An 18,112-nucleotide genomic window follows, 5' to 3' on the forward strand; every position below is an offset into this window, starting at 1 on the left:
TTTTAAACATAGTAGATAGCCTGATTTAGAGATATACAAAGTTTATCACATGTAAATTCTTTTTTTGTACCTTAGTTAGCAACATAGCCAATGAGATTATTTCATTTAAAGTGGTAGAAACTTCATTTGGTTTTCTATTGATGTTATCAGTAAAGCTTCATAACAGTTTTTAAATATTTGGTAAGCACGGTAAATGCACTTGTAAAGATGCAGGCATATTGCTGTGCATTCCAGAGAATAGTCACCAAATACATACATTTTTATGTCAAATTGTAAAACCCGAGAGCAAAAGAGATATCAGCCTGGACAGAGTCCTATATAAAGCAGGATTTCCCCCCTTAGTAATGACTAATTTCTGTCTGTTTTCTCCTAAAATGATTGATTACTGTGACTCTGCTTTTTGACTCACCCTTTAGCACAGGAAATATTGCTGATACTGATACTTATCTCATGTGCATGTTTGCTGTGTGTGTGTAAACTTTTGCAATGGAGCTGTGAACAGGAAGGTGTTGAGTATTACAATCCTTGAAGAAAACCATTACCTGTGCCCCTCACAACTCTCCCTTTCTTATGGTAGGGTGAGTGTACTCATACACATATATATGTAACGGGATTTACACTTAATGGAGTTTGGGTGCTGATTACTGATGAATTTTATAGCTACAAATCAAGACTGTAAGTGCATTGTTTTCCATTTATTTGTTTCACTTCTTTGACTCACTCTTGTGCCAGGCCCACGTGCAACCCTCCTCCTTCTACCTTTTGAAATTATACCAGTCCCCAAATGAGAACTGATGGTATTCTTCTTTGGCACAGACCACCTGGTGGCCCATGGCAGGATGGCAGAAAAGGAGGCCCGTCGGAAGTTCAAACAGATTGTTGCAGCCGTGTATTTTTGTCACTGTCGGAACATTGTTCATCGTGATTTAAAAGCTGAAAATTTGCTTCTGGACGCCAACCTGAATATCAAGATAGCAGGTGAGAAGTGTGCTGAGGATGTGCAATAGGAGTAAAGGAGCTTTTCCTTCAGGGTTATTAAAGCAAGGGATTGTCTTGTTTCTATCTATTCAGAAAGAAGTATTGTGAAAAGGATTTTGTGTGTGTGGCTTGAAAATTAATAAACTTTCAAAATACATTTATGTAAATTTTTCACATAGTTTCTGATGCAACTAGGTTGGGGAGAAAAAAAAGTGATTTTTAAATAAGGAATACAACATAGAATAAAGTAGTAAAAAGACCCCATAAAATTGTATGCCCACCTCACTTGAGAAGGTTGATTTGTGTCATTGCTGATACAGAGCATGCTTATTCTTAAGACTGTGATTTTAAGAAGAATAGATCTTATTATGGTTTAAAGGCAGTCCATCTCTTTTCATCCTCAAATTTCATTCATCTGCTCATCTGACAGTGCCTGAAAAAGCACTTTTCACTGCCTCAGTCTCCTCATATTTCAGTTTTCCTAAACTGCCAGCATTTGCCTAACCAATGCAAGCTCACCACCTATTGATAGAAGAAAGTGACTGCAATCTATATGGAAACTGTAGATATGAAAATAAGCCTTTTTTGTTTTCTGACAGTTTTTGGTATTACATTTTATGTCCCTCATCTCCCAGATAAAAAAGGAAGGGAGTCTCATATAGAAAACAGAAGTGTAGCTAGCATATAACTGTCTCAAAAAACCTAAGTAAGAAGCAGTTCTAAAGATTTCCCTCCTTGACCAGATGGTAATTCAGAATTCAAGTTTATATTACACATGAGAGGTCGGAGTACCTGTCTGTAGGTTGGTGATTCTTCTGACCGTTTCTTTTGTGTACATAACCGCCCACTCTCTAGACTCTGCTTTCACATCCTTGGAATTCACCTCGCCTTATGTTTATCTGAGTTGGGCTGATTAGAACTTTTCAACTGTGAGCTCTTTGAGTCCTATATTTGCTCAATATACAGCAGACAGGAATTAGATACTTTCTTTTACTTACATGAAATTAAGTTTTTCCTTTGCCCTTATGTCTGTTTTTTGTTCTGTAATCCTCTCTAGATGCTGACAGTTCTCACAAGGCTGGGCAGGGGGAAAGGCCTCACAATTTCAAACCCTCTTTTGTCATTATTATAGCTTCAATTGAATTAATGGTAATAATACTTACTAAGCTTCACAATCCTTAAAAGTATAATAAAATATTGTGTTAATTATCTATTCTGATGTAGCAAATGACCGCACACTTTTTGGCTTGAAACACTATAAGTGTGTTATCTTACAGCTCTGGAGGTCCAAAATTTGGAATGAGTCGTGCGGGGCTGAAATCAAGGTGGGGTAGGACTGGCTCCATCTAGAGGCTTTTGGAGAATTCGTGTCCTTCCCTTCGTCAGCTTCTGGAGTCCTTCTGTGTTCCTTGGCTCCAGCCCTTTTCTCACATCACTCTTCCGCCTCCTGTTTCCATTGTCACATCTCTCACTCCTAGTCTATTCCCCCTTTTTCCCTCTTGAAAAGACCCTTGTGATTATATTGGGCCCTCCAGGGTGGTCTCTCCTGCCCAAGATCCTTAACCTAGTGACTTCCCTGGTGGTCCAGTGGCTAAGACTTCACACTCCAGTGCAGGGGCCCAGGATCCACCCCTGGTTAGGAAGCTAGATCCCACAGGTCGCAACGAAGATGGAAGATCTCAAGTGCCACAACCAAGAGCCAGCACAGTCAAATAAATGATATATAAATAAAGTTCTTAATGAATAAATGAAGTTAAAAAAAGGTCCTTTTTTTAATAAATGAAGTTTAAGATCCTTGACCTAATCATGTCTGCAAAAGTAGGTAACACATTCAGAAGTTCCACGGATTAGGACAGGGACATCTTTGAAGGACTATTATTCAGCCAGCCGCAAATGTCATTGTAGGGCTCTTTGGATTGGTAATTAAGGTAGTGAGTGAAAAAAAGCCCCAGGTTTTCTGCTACAGTCTTATTCTGCTGACCAAAGACCAAAAACAAAAACAAAAACAAAAACCTGTTATGCTTTTTTGTTCTTGATTTTGAATTTAGAACCATTTTGGTTTAGTTAAGGGCAATTTGCCCTGGAGAAGGAAATGGCGACCCATTCTAGTATTCTTGCCTGGAGAATTCCATGGACAGAGGAGCCTGGTGAGCCCCAGTCTCTGGGGTCATGGAGAGTTGGACACAACTGTGTGACTAACACACACACACACACACACACACACACACACGAGGGCAATTTGTATGGCTTTTAATTTTTGCATTGAAAAGCCAGGTATTAAAGCAGGGATTGGTGACAACTGAATTTAGAGTCTCTACTGACAAATATTTGGATAAGGAGATTTTTTTAAAGCTTTCTTTGTTAAACCCATGTCGTCACAATATGAGTTTCTACCTGCTGATGTGTAATTCTAGACTCCTAGGGACACTGGCATTCAGCTCTGGGCTCTCTGTGTATTAATACATATACTTTGGCAGGATTTTTACTTCATTCACGTAAAGCCTGTTTTCGTTATTTGTTTTCACCGCAAAACAGAGAATAAAGGAGCACTTTGGGTTTGTGCTCCTCTGCAGTTATCAGACACGGGCTTTGCCTTCTTTCCCACATGCTGTCGTTACGCAGTTTCTCAGCCATTGCCTAAGCTGCTCCTCCTACACGTGAGTTGGACGGAACGCCCGTTCTTGTCTCCCACGCCTTCTCTGAGTTCAGTGGACCAGAGGTAGAAATGCTCCTAATTGAAGCTGACCACAGCATGACTAGTTTTGGAGAGGTTGTGACTAGTTGGATGGTTGTGACAGGACACAGGCAGATAAGTAATGAAATCAGTTTTTATTCTCAAAGCCCAAAGTAACTTTCAGATCCTTTCAGATCTTTTCAGTAGTCTTTTTGACAAATTATTGTAAATCTTGGTAAGAAAGAACTACCATATAAAAAGAAACACATGAGGAAGAAAGGAGGATTTTTTTGTTTTATTTAAAACATTGTTAGTATTAGGCACCTCATTTAAAAAGAATCATATATATTATAGTAGCAAATTAACATGGAATTAATAAAAATTCAGATTAGGAAATCTAAGGAATTTGTTTTCCTTATGTCAATATTTATGTAGTGGTTTTTTTTTTATTGGAATATAATTGCTTTACAATGTTATGTTAGTTACTGCTATACAAGGAAGTGAATCAGCCATTTGCATACATATATCCCCTCCCTCTTGAGTCTCTCTCCCGCCTCCTCATCGCCTCCCTCTAAGTCTTCGAAGAGCTGAGCTCCCTGTACTGCAGAGCCGCTCCCCACCAGTTACCTGTTCTACCCGTGGTGACGCGTGTCTGTCTGTGGCAGTGTGTATATGGCATTGCCACTCTCCCAGTTTGTCCCACCCTCCCCTTCCCACCCTGTGTCCACATGTCCATGTTTATACCTAGTGGTTTTGATGAAAAGGTCATGTATCCTGCTCAAAAATAGATGAATAAGTTTGTTCTAGGGATGTTTGTATTTGCAGGAATTTGTTTACTTTTTCTATGAAGTAATGTGACAGTTTACATGTAATACTCTTGGTACTACTGTAAAAATCTAGTAAGTATAAAAGCCCGTATTTTCCCTCTTCAACAGAATATGTGTTTCCTGGACACAAGAGGTAAATTTCAGTTATAGGCATTAAAAGATGCAACATCAGTCCATGGTTTAAGAGGTTTTTGTGATTAAACTCTTAAGCTATGAATTTTTGTTATATGCTACTTCTAGAGAGAATGAAGCCCAGGTGAATACTTTGTTGTCTTTCTGGTTTTAGAATTTATTTTTTTATTTTTTATTTTTTTTGGTTTTAGAATTTAAAAAGGCTTCTTTTTAGTGCTGATCACAAACCTATCTTCTCTAGGATTATTTGAAACATGTTTCTATCATTAGTTCAGTCGCTCAGTCGTGTCCGACTCTTTGCGACCCCATGAATCGCAACATGCCAGGCCTCCCTGTCCATCACCAACTCCTGGAGTTCACTCAAACTCATGCCCATCGAGTCAGTGATGCCATTCAACCATCTCATCCTCTGTCATCCCCTTCACCTCCTGCCCCCAATCCCTCCCAGCATCAGGGTCTTTTCCAATGAGTCAACTCTTCACATGAGGTGGCCAAAGCATTGGAGTTTCAGCTTCAGCTGATGCTGATCAGTCCTTCCAATGAACACCCAGGACCTATCTCCTTCAGGATGGACTGGTTGGATCTCCCTGCAGTCCAAGGGACTCTCAAGAGTCTTCTCCAACACCACAGTTCAAAAGCATCAATTTTTTGGCACTCAGCTTTCTTCATAGTCCAACTCTCACATCCATACATGACCACTGGAAAAACCATAGCCTTGACCAGACAGACCTTTGTTGGCAAAGTAATGTCTCTGCTTTTTAATATGCTATCTAGGTTGGTCATAACTTTCCTTCCAAGGAGTAAGCGTCTTTTAATTTCATGACTGCAGTCACCATCTGCAGTGATTTTGGAGCCCAAAAAATAAAGTCTGACACTGTTTCCACTGTCTCCCCATCTATTTCCCATGAGGTGATGGGACAAGATGCCATGATCTTAGTTTTCTGAATGTTAAGCTTTAAGCCAACTTTTTCACTTTCCTCTTTCACTTTCATCAAGAGGCTTTTTAGTTCCTCTTCACTTTCTGCCATAAGGGTGGTGTTATCTGCATACCTTAGGTTATTGATATTTCTCCCGGCAATCTTGATTCCAGCTTGTGCTTCTTCCAGACCAGTGTTTCTCTGGTTTCTATCATTAGCAATCCAGAATAAACATTGATTGTTTTCAGAATAAAGAATTTTATTTCTGAAAGAACTGCCAAGTCTAAGAATTTTTAGTGGATATCTAAAATCTTCACAGTTCTTAACAAAAGCTTTATGCTCCACTATCATGGAACAGAGAAAAGAAGACTGAGAACCTACTCCTACCCTCAAGAATTTACAGTATTATTTGGGCAGCAAATGCATAGACAACAATGAGGTTATGCTTTACGTATATGAAAAGTGGGCTCTCCCGGTGACTCAGTGATAAAGAATCAACTGCCAATTCAGGGAATGTGAGAAATGTGGATTCGATCCCTGGGTTGGGAAGATTGGGAAGATCCCCTGGAGAAGGGAATGGCAACCCACTCCAGTATTCTTGCCTGGAGAATTCCGTGGACAGAAGAACCTGGCAGGCTACAGTCCATGGAGTCGCAGAGTTGGACACAACTAAGGGACTGAAGACAAGCACATATAAAAAGTACTTTGCAAGGCATTTTCACACATATCATTTAATTTCATATTTGGCATACAAGTATAGCTTGTTTAGAAAACTAGAGTTTCCAAAAGACCTTTAACATGCTAAAACTTTGGATTTCTTTTAAAGAGCACTCCTGCAAACCCCTTTCTTGTATAGAGTTCGTTGCTGGGAAAAGAATAGGTTTCTTGGTCTCTAATCTTATCATCTTTTCTTGCCTCAGATGTGTGAGGACCACAGAGGAGCAGATGCAAGATGGGGGAGGCACAGCATGGCTCCCTCAGCACATCCTCATATCCCTGGGTCGCAGCATGGTCAACAGCTACCAAATTACAGTTTGATACAATAGCGAGAGATATTACAAAGCACCTTGTGATTCATTATCACGTTAATTGTATAGTCCCATTACCACAGAGTTCAGAGGATGAAGAAACCACTTTAGTTTGCAAAATTCCCTTAGGTAACAACTGCCACAGGAATTGTCAGCAGATCCTGTTTACTGTTTCACTCCTGCTGCCTTGCACGTACCTGTCCTACAGTAGGTGCTCAATAACTTTGTGGGTCTGAACTTTACACAGCAGTGATGAGGACAGAATCATCCTTTTGAGAATATAGCCCTTGATGTGACTCTTAAAGGATGAGCAGACTTCTTTAAGGATAGGTGTTCAAGAGAGAAAGCCAATAGAATCAGCAAATGTTAATAAAGCACATGCTGTGTGCAGACCTTGGGGATAGAGCAGCAGGTAAAATAGTCCCTTGGAACTAACATTCTTATGGCAGAAGATAGACAGTAAACACGTGAACAAATGAGCTCTCATAGGGCTTCCCTGGTGGTCCAGTGGTTAAGACTCCATGATGCCAATGCAGCGGGAATAGGGAGTTGGTTGATCTCTGGTTAAGAACTGAGATAGATCCCACATACCACGAGACCCAGCCAAAAAAATTTTTTTAACAAATAAAAAAATTCTCATAAGGACTTGTGAAAGTGGTAAAATTACTTGTGGGAGGATAACCAGGACAGGCACAGCCTTCCAAACAGAAGGAAGAGCAAGGCAAAGGCCTGAGTGAGGTGACGGTAACATGTTTAGGGGATAAGAGACAGGTTTGCATGGCTGGAATGATAAATAAGGTGGGGAGTGGAAGGATGAAGTGAGAGAGCTGGCACGGGCAGTTCACATGGGTCGCTGGGCACGTGGTGAGGATTGGGGGGTTCATTTTGGTTACAATGGGATCCTGAGCTGGAGCAGTGTGAATAGCGGTAGGATGCACACAGCATGTCTGCAGAAAAGCTTGGCGAGAGGGAAGACTTGAGGAGGGGAGGCATGCCTGAGAACTTGGGGAGGGGCGGTATTTATACTGGATTGTGAGATTGTTTGACTTCTAGGCTTAATAAATCAGACTCAGGGTGGATAAGAGAAAAAAAAGAGTCAGGAGAGGGGACAGGAAGGCAATAGGAAGATCAGTTCAAAGCCTGTGAAACACATGTAGCCGATTCATGTTGCTCTGCAGCAGGAACTAACACAACCTCGTAGAGCACTGTAAAAGTGTACTCTAAAAAATAAATAAAAATTCAAAAGAGGAATCAAAAGTTCCTATTGGAGCAATGGGATGTAGCTTTATCTAATTATCCCTCATCTGTAAGGTACCACTTCAGGTATCCGCCTTTTCCCGGAGGTATCCATGCTCTTGTGTATTTCCTCCACTAGACTGTAAGCAGGGGAGTTCCCACGCTCATCTCTATTATGTGTTCCTCAATGGTCTAACATAGCAGGTGCTCAATAAATAAGTTTGTTGAATGGGTTGGGGTGGGGTGGGGAAGGCCTGTGAAATGGTAAGATTCCGCATACAGGTGGTGGTAGTGGACCTGGAAAGGAAGAAAAGGGCATCAGACACAAGAGATGCAAGCAAAGAAGAGCTTCTGGGACTGGGTAACCAGTCACATAGCTGAACCAGGAAGAGGGAACTTGCAGTCAATGTTTGTTTAGAAATAGAGAAATCAGATTTCCTTATTGACGGATTATATTAAGCTATCAAAGAAAACTGCTGTTGCGTTATTTGTAACAGTTGATGCACTGCTGTTTGAAAGTAATTTTAATTCTTGTCCCTAGAAACTAAGTAGAGAAATTTCTAGATTTATAAAAGATTGCCCAAATGTAGCTGGATTATTCCATGAAGCAAAGTTATTTGAAATACTCAGACGCTATGAGAATGTTTTGAAAATTGTGGAAACTTTTTTTTTTTAACCTAAGGAAGTTGGAAACTTTTTTCTTTAAATGTCGACTCCCAGAATGGTCTCCATGAGATGGTTTCCACTCCGGTGTTATTGTTTTAGTTGGCAATCAGTAGACAGCAAAGATCTGAAGTTCAGCTACAGCAAAGCCAATATTTTGGAAAGAATTTCTACAGTGCATGGATTTAAGGTACTGTGGAAATTTTTGACCTTTAATGCAGTGAGATCTAGACTACTTCATTTTTTAAAAGTGAGAAACGAAAACATTTGGTAATAACTTCATTGACCTTTCACCCCCAGCATGAATATACTGAGATATAGTCCTACAGGAAAAAAAAGGTTGGAAACCTTGGTTTCTGAGACCCCTTCCATAGTCTGGTGATTGAGAATATCCCCAAGAGGTCAGTAATAAGTAGTTATGCAATATTCATCATATCACTCCCAAATTTTATGTCATGATACTAACACCCTTTATTTCGGTAATCTTTCAGTACACCTCCCTGGTTGACAGGGAGTAAATTGAGACTCGGAGAGGCCATGTAACTTTCCCAAATTTGGGTCCTAATGGAGCCTAGGTGTCATAACGCCTCAACCAGTACTCACCCCCTTAAATGGTGAGGACTCTCAACTAGCAGGGCCAAGCAACCGTCAACGTATATTGACCCTTGGGAAAATGCAGTTGGGGAAATTCTCTCTTCTGAATCGTATTCTTAAGACTGGAACTTCACAATGAAATATTAATGTACTTTCATTCAAAAGCTGTTTCAGGTACACATATTTGATTTGTGAAAAAAACTCTGTGAAGTTAAAATTTAAGTGAGCAGATTTTTGTCTGTCATAATTCTGGGTTATAAGTGTGAGGTTTTGTTGATCTTGAAAAGTGATTGCACCTTGCTAGGATCAAAACCAATTTTCTGTTTTTGGGGTCTCATTAACAATAGCTATGCTACCAGTACAAAGCATCACCTCTCAGATTTTACCACTGGTTTTCCTAACAAAGAGGGAGATGAACTCACACAGGCTGGGGGGATGTTGGGGGCTGGTTACATAGTCTGGAATTGCTCACTTTGTAAATCACATGCTTTATCTTTAAATTCATGCACATTTTGTATCCTCCTCAATGTCATATTACATTTGTTTTAATATTAAAATAATTCAAGTTTATTTAACAGGGAAAAAATTGATACTCCCAGAAGATGTATTTTTTTTTCCATTTATTTTTATTAGTTGGATGCTAATTACTTTACATCATTGCAGTGGTTTCTGTCATACATTGAAATGAATTAGCCATGGATTTACACAGAAGATGTATTTTATTTGGCTTATAGTTTCACATAACTCTTGGCATACTTCAGCATTATGCCTAGAACACGCAGACATGAACCAGTTTGAGAAATGGAGAATAAAGAATTGCTTCCCTAACTTTAGGTTTCTCTTACACAAACTGCTATTAATTGCAGGTCATTCATTTGGAGGACAATTGTGTGTGTGTGTTAGATACTCAGTCATGTCTGACTCCTTGAGACTCTGTTGACTATAGCTCACGAGACTCCTCTGCCCATGGAGTTCTCCAAGAAGAGTACTGGAATGGGTTGCCATTCCCTTCTCCAGGGAATCTTCCCAACCCAGGGATCAAACCCAGGTATCCTACATTGCAGGCAGATTCTTTACTGTCTAAGCCACCATTAGTGGTAAATAAATGGGGTAGTGATTTAGATCTCCCAACTCTTACATGGAATGGTTTGAGAGCCTTTGACAGTAAAGCAAGCGAGTCCACCTGCTGGCCAGGAGCTAAGGAGCCTGCTTGTAACTCAGTCATGGTTATTGCTCAGTCAAGTGGTTGGGGACCCTTGATAGTGTTGACCAGTGTGCGGTTTTTAATCAAATTTTAGATTTACATGGACTGTTGGAGAGTATATAAAGCATAATAAACATTTATGTTAAAATTTTAATTAATGAGGATGGAAATGATAATTCTACAATGTCTCAAGACAAACCTTGCCAAATTCATGGATCATCTTCATCAATCACAGATCATTTATAGATGTTTCTAGGTATTCAAAAGCTAAAATTTTTATATGTACACACACATGGACACATGTAATATCTAGTTTGCTTTATTGGGAATAAAGACTGCCCACATTATTGTGTATTATTTGCAAAGAAGTGCTAGACTTGCTTATCCATTTTACCATTTAAAAACAAAATATGGAAATAATTTAGATAATAGGGTTTTTTTTAGGATCAAAAATGTAAGCATTCTGAATACAAGGTCATGAAGTTTTTGACCATTTGTAATCTCAATTTATAATCTCAACCTGTGGAGCTTCCCAGGTGGTGCAGTAGTAAAATCCACTTGCCAATGGAGGAGACACAAGAAACGCAGTTTCGATTCCTGAGTCAGGAAGATCTCCTGGAGAAGAAAATGGCAACTCACTCCAGGATTCTTGCCTGGGGAAACCCCATGGACAGAGGAGCCTGGTGGGCTACAGTCCATGGGGTTGCAAAGGGTTGGACACAACTGAGCACACATGCATGCACAATCTCAGTGCATCGGTGACTTCCAAACTAAATGTATCAGTTTTAGATAAATACTTTTTTTACATAATTTAAATACATTAATGAGTCATTTGTTAAATGGGCAAAACAATTTTCCTTGAATAATATTATAGTGAACTTTTATTTTTTTATTGAAAGATGATTACTTTACAACATAGTTTATTGTTTAACCATCTGTATATGATAATGTACATCTAATACTAATCCCAAACTCCCAATCCATTCTACTTAGTTTCTAGGTGACAATTTAGAATCTTATAGGTGATCATACCAACTTTTCTCCAAAAGTAGCTTTCTGTGTATAAGATTATATGTCTTAACTTTTATTTTGGAAAATATTATTTTTGTACCTATACTATATATCTATTTGGTATCTTTAGTTTTCGTTGAGAATTTAAGGGGATCTTAATTCATTATGGTCTGCAAAAGGCACTAAAAATTTGTATAGTGTGCTCACCTATCAGTATTAGAAACTTACCTGATTAAATGATTGGACTTTTATTTTTCTAAGTGATATGATTTAGAATTATGGCTATAATAATATGCATAAATGTTTCCAGGAATTCCAGTGCATATTGTTTGTAGGTCTTACAGAAAGTATCTCAGTACAACCCTTTCCTGTAAACGTCTATTCTGTACTAGAGTTTGATGAAAAGGTCTTATGTTTTGTGGGGTTATTGTTGTTCAATCACTCAGTTGTGTCTGACCCTTTGCAACCCCATAGACTACAGCACGCCAGGCTTCCCTGTCCTTTACCATCTCCTGGAGCTTACTAAAACGCATGTCCATTGAGTCAGTGATACCATCCAGCCATCTCCTCCTGCCTTCAATCTTTCCCAGCATCAGAGTCTTTTCAAATGAGTCAGTTCTCTGCATCAGGTGGCCAAAGTATTGGAGTCTCAGCTTCAGCATCAGTCCTTCCAGTAAATATTCAAGACTGATTTCCTTTAGGATTGATTGGTTGGATCTCCTTGCAGTCCAAGGGACTCTCAAGAGTCATCTGTAACACCACAGTTGAAAAGCATCAATTCTTCAGCACTCAGCCTTATTTATGGTCCAGTTCTCAACTCTCACATCCATATGGTCCAAATCTCACATCCATATGTTTTGTTGGGGGAGGGTTGTTTTTCATGAGAAGGGTAATGCTATCTGTAATAGAGTGGAGAGGGTTCATTTGTTATCTCATTTTAAAATAGCCAAGTTCAGTTTTCCTAACTGCTAAGATATTTTAACGCTTCAAGGGAAAATGCATGTCATTCATTGAAAATACCCATGTAATGCTGGTCCAGCATTTTGGTTTTTAAACTTTAATTTTCCATAGAGATAGCATACTGCATAGACACCTAGTGCTGGGAAGTTGCAGAGCCTCAGGAGATTCCTAAGGTTAAGTGATGGGTGCAGAGGAGCCTCATATGTGGTGTAATCTAGAAGTGGCCACAGAATGGCCCTTTAATAGCTCTCTAACACGTTCCAGGAAGGTACATATATTCTCTCAATCTCCTGAGAATTATCTCTCGCCTCCTTCAATTCTGACCTCCTCTAGTTTCTTAAACTAAATCAATGCCCACCCCCCTTCCAGAAGCTGATTACTTGATTTTTTTTTTTCCCATGAAGAAATTTCTCTTGAGTATAAATGCTCAGGCTGTGAGTCAGTAGTTTTTGGCATTACTTCTCTTTTAGCTCCTAGTTAGGAAGTTCAGCCAGAGGTTGGAGGGATTGCTAAACGCCGAGGACTTCCCAAGACCCATTTTTAAGAGCAAACTAACATGGAGACTCCTGGGAACTTTGAAATTCATCTTTCGTCCCTACCAATATTCTGAGATCTGCACAGTTGACTCTTGTGTTCAATTCCAAATAAAGTGTTTGGGTCACATGATTCCTAGGCTAGTGATGTTGTGTAGGAAAAGCATGGTTTGTGTTATGTGGAGAAGGAAAATGGCAACCCACTCTAGTATTCTTGCCTGGAAAATGCCACGGATGGAGGAGCCTGGTAGGCTGCAGTCCACGGGGTTGCAGAAAGTCGGACACGACTGAGTGACTTCTCACTTCACTTCTATCTTAGTAGTCCATATAACAGTCTGAATCCTGTTTATACAGTGTTCCTTCACGGGTCTTAATCTTTGGTTCTTCAAGTCATTTTTAGCTTGTACACCTGACAGCTTATGGCCCCTGCCTCGTACTTATTAGTCTGTTGAGAAGTTAATCAAGAGCCAGAATTATTTATATTCTTGATCTTTGTCTCTAGTTGCAAGTGCAGTGTTGGGGTTATAAGTTTTCAGAAACTTTCAGATTTTAAAACATGAAGGATTTAGTCACAGTATTTTCTGATGAGGTTGTTTATTCAGGATAAATAGCTATTTTCCCACTTCACTTTTTTCCTCTGCCCCATACTTCTAAGCTGTTTACTTCCCACAGTGAGGGAATGAGATGAAGCATGAGTGAGTCTTGGAGGTGTTGGCTGTCGCTTGTAGCTGTGCTACCGTCTACTTTCACAGACACTGTCACCATCTGGGACTGGCTGCAGGCTAGCCCTAATCTGTTCCATCTGCTTTGGGTTTCTCCTTGGTTAGCCAGAAAAGAAGTCAAGGGCATTACTCTGAGGTGGTAGACCAAATAAGAAAATTTCCTGTTGCAGTCAGTTGTCCTGATTTTTAAATTCATGCCATCCATTCCCTCTTTCCCCTTACCACACAGACACACCCCTTTGATGATGTACTTCCTTTTAGGGCCACAGTATCACTGCCCCATCTAGCCCCAGGCTCCTGATCTTGCCTAGAACAGAGGACTTCAAGTCTCAAACTGGATAGTAAAGCTCTGGCATTTAAACCATCCCTAGAAGACAGGCATGTGGTTCAAATTAAAGTCTGCTGCTCTGTATTAAGAGAAGGGGATGTAAGATACCATTCCAGCCTGCAGACAAATGCTAACCAACCAGGGTATTCGGGGCTTGGAAAAGAGACTTAACCAATTATGTTAGGAGCCACTTGTGAGTGTAGAAATAAATGACCATAGACCACAAGAAGGGAACAGCTCCACCCATATGGCTTCTGTTGTGTGGGGGTGAGTATTTACTTTAACCAGTTTCTTCTCTTGTTTCTCCCTTTCCTTCTGTAACTCTTTATAGCAGTCATTATTTTAATATTGAATCTGTAGGTCATAATTTTCTTCGTGTTGCTAGTAAATAAAGAGTAAGCAGAAAGCCCAGAGATAAATCCACGAACCTATGGTCACCTTATCTTTGACAAAGGAGGCAAGGATATACAATGGAAAAAAGATAACCTCTTTAACAAGTGGTGCTGGGAAAACTGGTCAACCACCTGTAAAAGAATGAAACTAGAACACTTTCTAACACCATACACAAAAATAAACTCAAAATGGATTAAAGATCTAAATGTAAGACCAGAAACTATCAAACTCCTAGAGGAGAACATAGGCAAAACACTCTCCGACATAAATCACAGCAGGATCCTCTATGACCCACATCCCAGAATTTTAGAAATAAAAGCAAAAATAAACAAATGGGACCTAATGAAACTTAAAAGCTTTTGCACAACAAAGGAAACTATAAGCAAGGTGAAAAGACAGCCCTCAGATTGGGAGAAAATAATAGCAAAGGAAGCAACAGACAAAGGATTAATCTCAAAAATATACAAGCAACTCCTCCAGCTCAACTCCAGAAAAATAAATGACCCAATCAAAAAATGGGCCAAAGAACTCAACAGACATTTCTCCAAGGAAGACATACAGATGGCTAACAAACACATGAAAAGATGCTCAACATCACTCATTATCAGAGAAATGCAAATCAAAACCTCAATGAGGTACCATTATACGCCAATCAGGATGGCTGCTATCCAAAAGTCTACAAGCAATAAATGCTGGACAGGGTGTGGAGAAAAGGGAAGCCTCTTACACTGTTGGTGGGAATGCAAATTAGTACAGCCACTATGGAAAACAGTGTGGAGATTTCTTAAAAAGCTGGAAATAGAACTGCCATATGACCCAGCAATCCCACTTCTGGGCATACACACCAAGGAAACCAGATCTGAAAGAGACACGTGCACCCCAATGTTCATCGCAGCACTGTTTATCATAGCCAGGACATGGAAGCAACCCAGATGCCCATCAGCAGACGAATGGATGAGGAAGCTGTGGTACATATACACCATGGAATATTACTCAGCCATTAAAAAGAATTCATTTGAATCAGTTCTAATGAGATGGATGAAACTGGAGCCCATTATACAGAGCGAAGTAAGCCAGAAAGATAAAGACCATTACAGCATACTAACACATATATATGGACTTTAGAAAGATGGTAACGATAACCCTATATGCAAAACAGAAAAAGAGACTCAGATGTATAGAACTGACTTGTGGACTCTGGGAGAAGGCGAGGGTGGGATGTTTCAAGAGAACAGCATTGAAACATGTATATTATCTAGGGTGAAACAGATCACCAGCCCAGGTTGGGTGCATGAGACAAGTGCTCGGGCCTGGTGCACTGGGAAGACCCAGAGGGACCGGGTGGAGAGGGAGGTGGGAGGGGGGACCGGGATGGGGAATACATGTAAATCCATGGCTAATTCATTTCAATGTATGACAAAAACTACTGTAATGATGTAAAGTAATTAGCCTCCAACTAATAAAAATAAATGGAAAAAAAAAAAAAGAGTAAGTGACATAAAAGTATCTTTATGGCATCTTTGTACCCGAGAATTTTCTAAAACTGCTCAGTGTTTTGGTTCTTATTATTAAAGGCTTTATATTAAAAAAAATTTTTTAATACATTATTTATTAGGCTGGACCAGGTCTTAGTTGTGGCATATGAACTCTTAGCTGCTGTATGTGGAATCTAGTTCCCCGACCAGGGATCGAACCTGGACCGCCTGCATTGGGAACATGGAGTCTTAGCCACAGAACCACCAGGGAAGTCCCTAAAAATTTTTTAATGTGGAGTACTAAAGCAATAATATAAGTATACTATAGGAAATTTAAACAGCAGCAAAAGATTTTTAAGTTTTCAAACTGGAATCCTACCTTAAAATTGTCATCATTTTGAATGCATTTTTTTTCTATGCAAGTTTTTTTATAGTTGTAATCACTGTAGGTACCATTTTACATGTGTTTTTTTATCTTTCATATTATGTCAAACATTTTCCCTATGCTGCTCCCTATAGTCATTTTTAGTGATTGCATATCAAGTAGGTATACTGTAATTAATTTCTCTCATATTGTCATGAGAGCACAGAAAGCCGATAAGGTTTTCTTGTCCATTTCCCCTTCCTTTCTTTGACATTTGTCAGTGCACTGGAGACCTGGGTTCAGTCCCTGGGTTGGGAAGATACCCTGGAGAAGGGAAAGGCTATCCCCTCCAGTATTCTGCCCTGGAGAAAAGAGTCAGACACAACTGAGCAACTTTCACCTTCAAAACTGCAAAATATGTATACTTAACCTTGGAACATGCACTGAACGTGTTCTCTTCTTTGCCTCAGTTTCTGTGTTACTTTTGTTGTTGCTGTTGTTTGTTATCCCCGTGGACATGGCCCGCTTCTTCGTCTCCCTGTCTGATGCACCTGTGCCCTCCGTCCTGCTCTGTGTGAACGGAGCCTGCGACCCAGGCGGACAGGAACTGGGGCCGTGCGGCACTGCAGCATTGGACGGCAGTTCTGGAAAGCTGAAAGAAGGCAGTGGCTGAGTACAAAGTGCCTGAGCTGGTAAAGAAATGCTTAGGCTCTGCCCATCCACTGGCTTCCTACCTCTGGGACTTGAGTAATTAAAAGTTATCAGAAAAAAAATCAGTTCAGTCTCTCAGTCGTGTCCAACTCTGCAGCCCCATGAACTGCAGCACGCCAGGCCTCCCTATCTATCACCAACTCCCGGGGCTTACTCAAACTCATGTCCATTGAGTCAGTGATGTCATCCAACCATCTCATCCTCTGTTGTCCCCTTCTCCTCAGAAAAAAAATACACAGCACTATTTACAATATCTAGGACATGGAAGCAACCTGAATTTTATATATATATATATAAAATGGAATGTTATTCAGCCATAAAAACAATGAAATAATGTCATTTGCAGCAACGTGGATGGACTCTCAGATTGTCATACTGAGTGAAGTAGGTCGGGCAGAGAAAAGCCAGGTATCATATGATATTGCTTATATGTGGAATCTAAAAAATGTTACAAATGAACGTATTTACAAAACAGAGAATAGAGTTATAGATGTAGGAAACAAATTTATGGTTGCCAGTGGGGAAATGCAGCAGGGAGGCAAAGTTGGCCATATGGAAGGAAAAGAAGGAAAATGTAAATCTCTTTAATGGTGTTCTTTGTTGGCAGCTCTTGTCCAGTTAAGGGAGTTGGTGACAGTATAGATTAAAATGTTTAAAATGAATTTTTAAACTATTTATAAGTAATGTGTCTTGGTCCATTCAGGCTGCAGTAATAAAATACTGCAGACTGAGTGGCTTATAAGCAACAGAAATTTACTGCTCACAGTACAAGGCTTGGAGATTTACACTCAGGTAAGAAAAACAGCCTGATCCCTCCCCTCCTGAGCCATGTGGATAATGGAGCTTAGAGCCCAGTGAAATGGCCCCTAAGGGCAAAAAATAGAAGTAGAGGAGAAAAAAGGATCCTATTCTTTTCTTTGCTTATTATGAAATATCATGTATATAAACAGAAATGTACATTAACCACATGTGTACACTTTAATGAATCACTATAAAGCAAACACTTCTGCAAATTACCACATAGGTCAAAAAATAGATAATGTAATTAGCTGGGCACCCCATCACAACCTCATTCTTCCCCCATGGGGTAATCTCTGTCTTGATACTCATGTTAATCACTTCGTTGCTTGATAGTTTTTTTAAAAGTAGTTTTTACCACCTGTGCAATATATCTCTCAGAAGTCTTGTTCCTAGAGGTGCCATTTATATTGAATGTAATGTGAGTGGGCCCATCCTTAATATAGTTTGCTTGTTTTTGACCTATGTATCAATGGAATCATGCTGAATATATGACTTTGTGTTTTATTTCACACAACACTGTTTGCAAGATTTATCCATGTCTGTATAGCTAGGATTTATTCT

The 18,112-nt window shown here is 39.7% G+C and overlaps 1 protein-coding gene across 6 annotated transcripts in view; it reads left to right on the forward strand.

The window, feature by feature from the left end:
• Positions 1-18,112, forward strand: part of SIK3 (SIK family kinase 3) — a 257,677-nt gene that overhangs the window by 176,048 nt on the left and 63,517 nt on the right. For all 6 annotated transcript variants that reach the window (XM_070473549.1, XM_070473545.1, XM_070473547.1 and 3 more), the window contains exon 4: positions 817-978. In XM_070473549.1, the coding sequence (XP_070329650.1) occupies positions 817-978 (162 nt within the window). The remainder of the gene's footprint in view (positions 1-816; positions 979-18,112) is intronic.

Source organism: Odocoileus virginianus, chromosome 10 (assembly GCF_023699985.2).
Source record: "Odocoileus virginianus isolate 20LAN1187 ecotype Illinois chromosome 10, Ovbor_1.2, whole genome shotgun sequence".
NCBI lineage: Eukaryota > Metazoa > Chordata > Mammalia > Artiodactyla > Cervidae > Odocoileus > Odocoileus virginianus.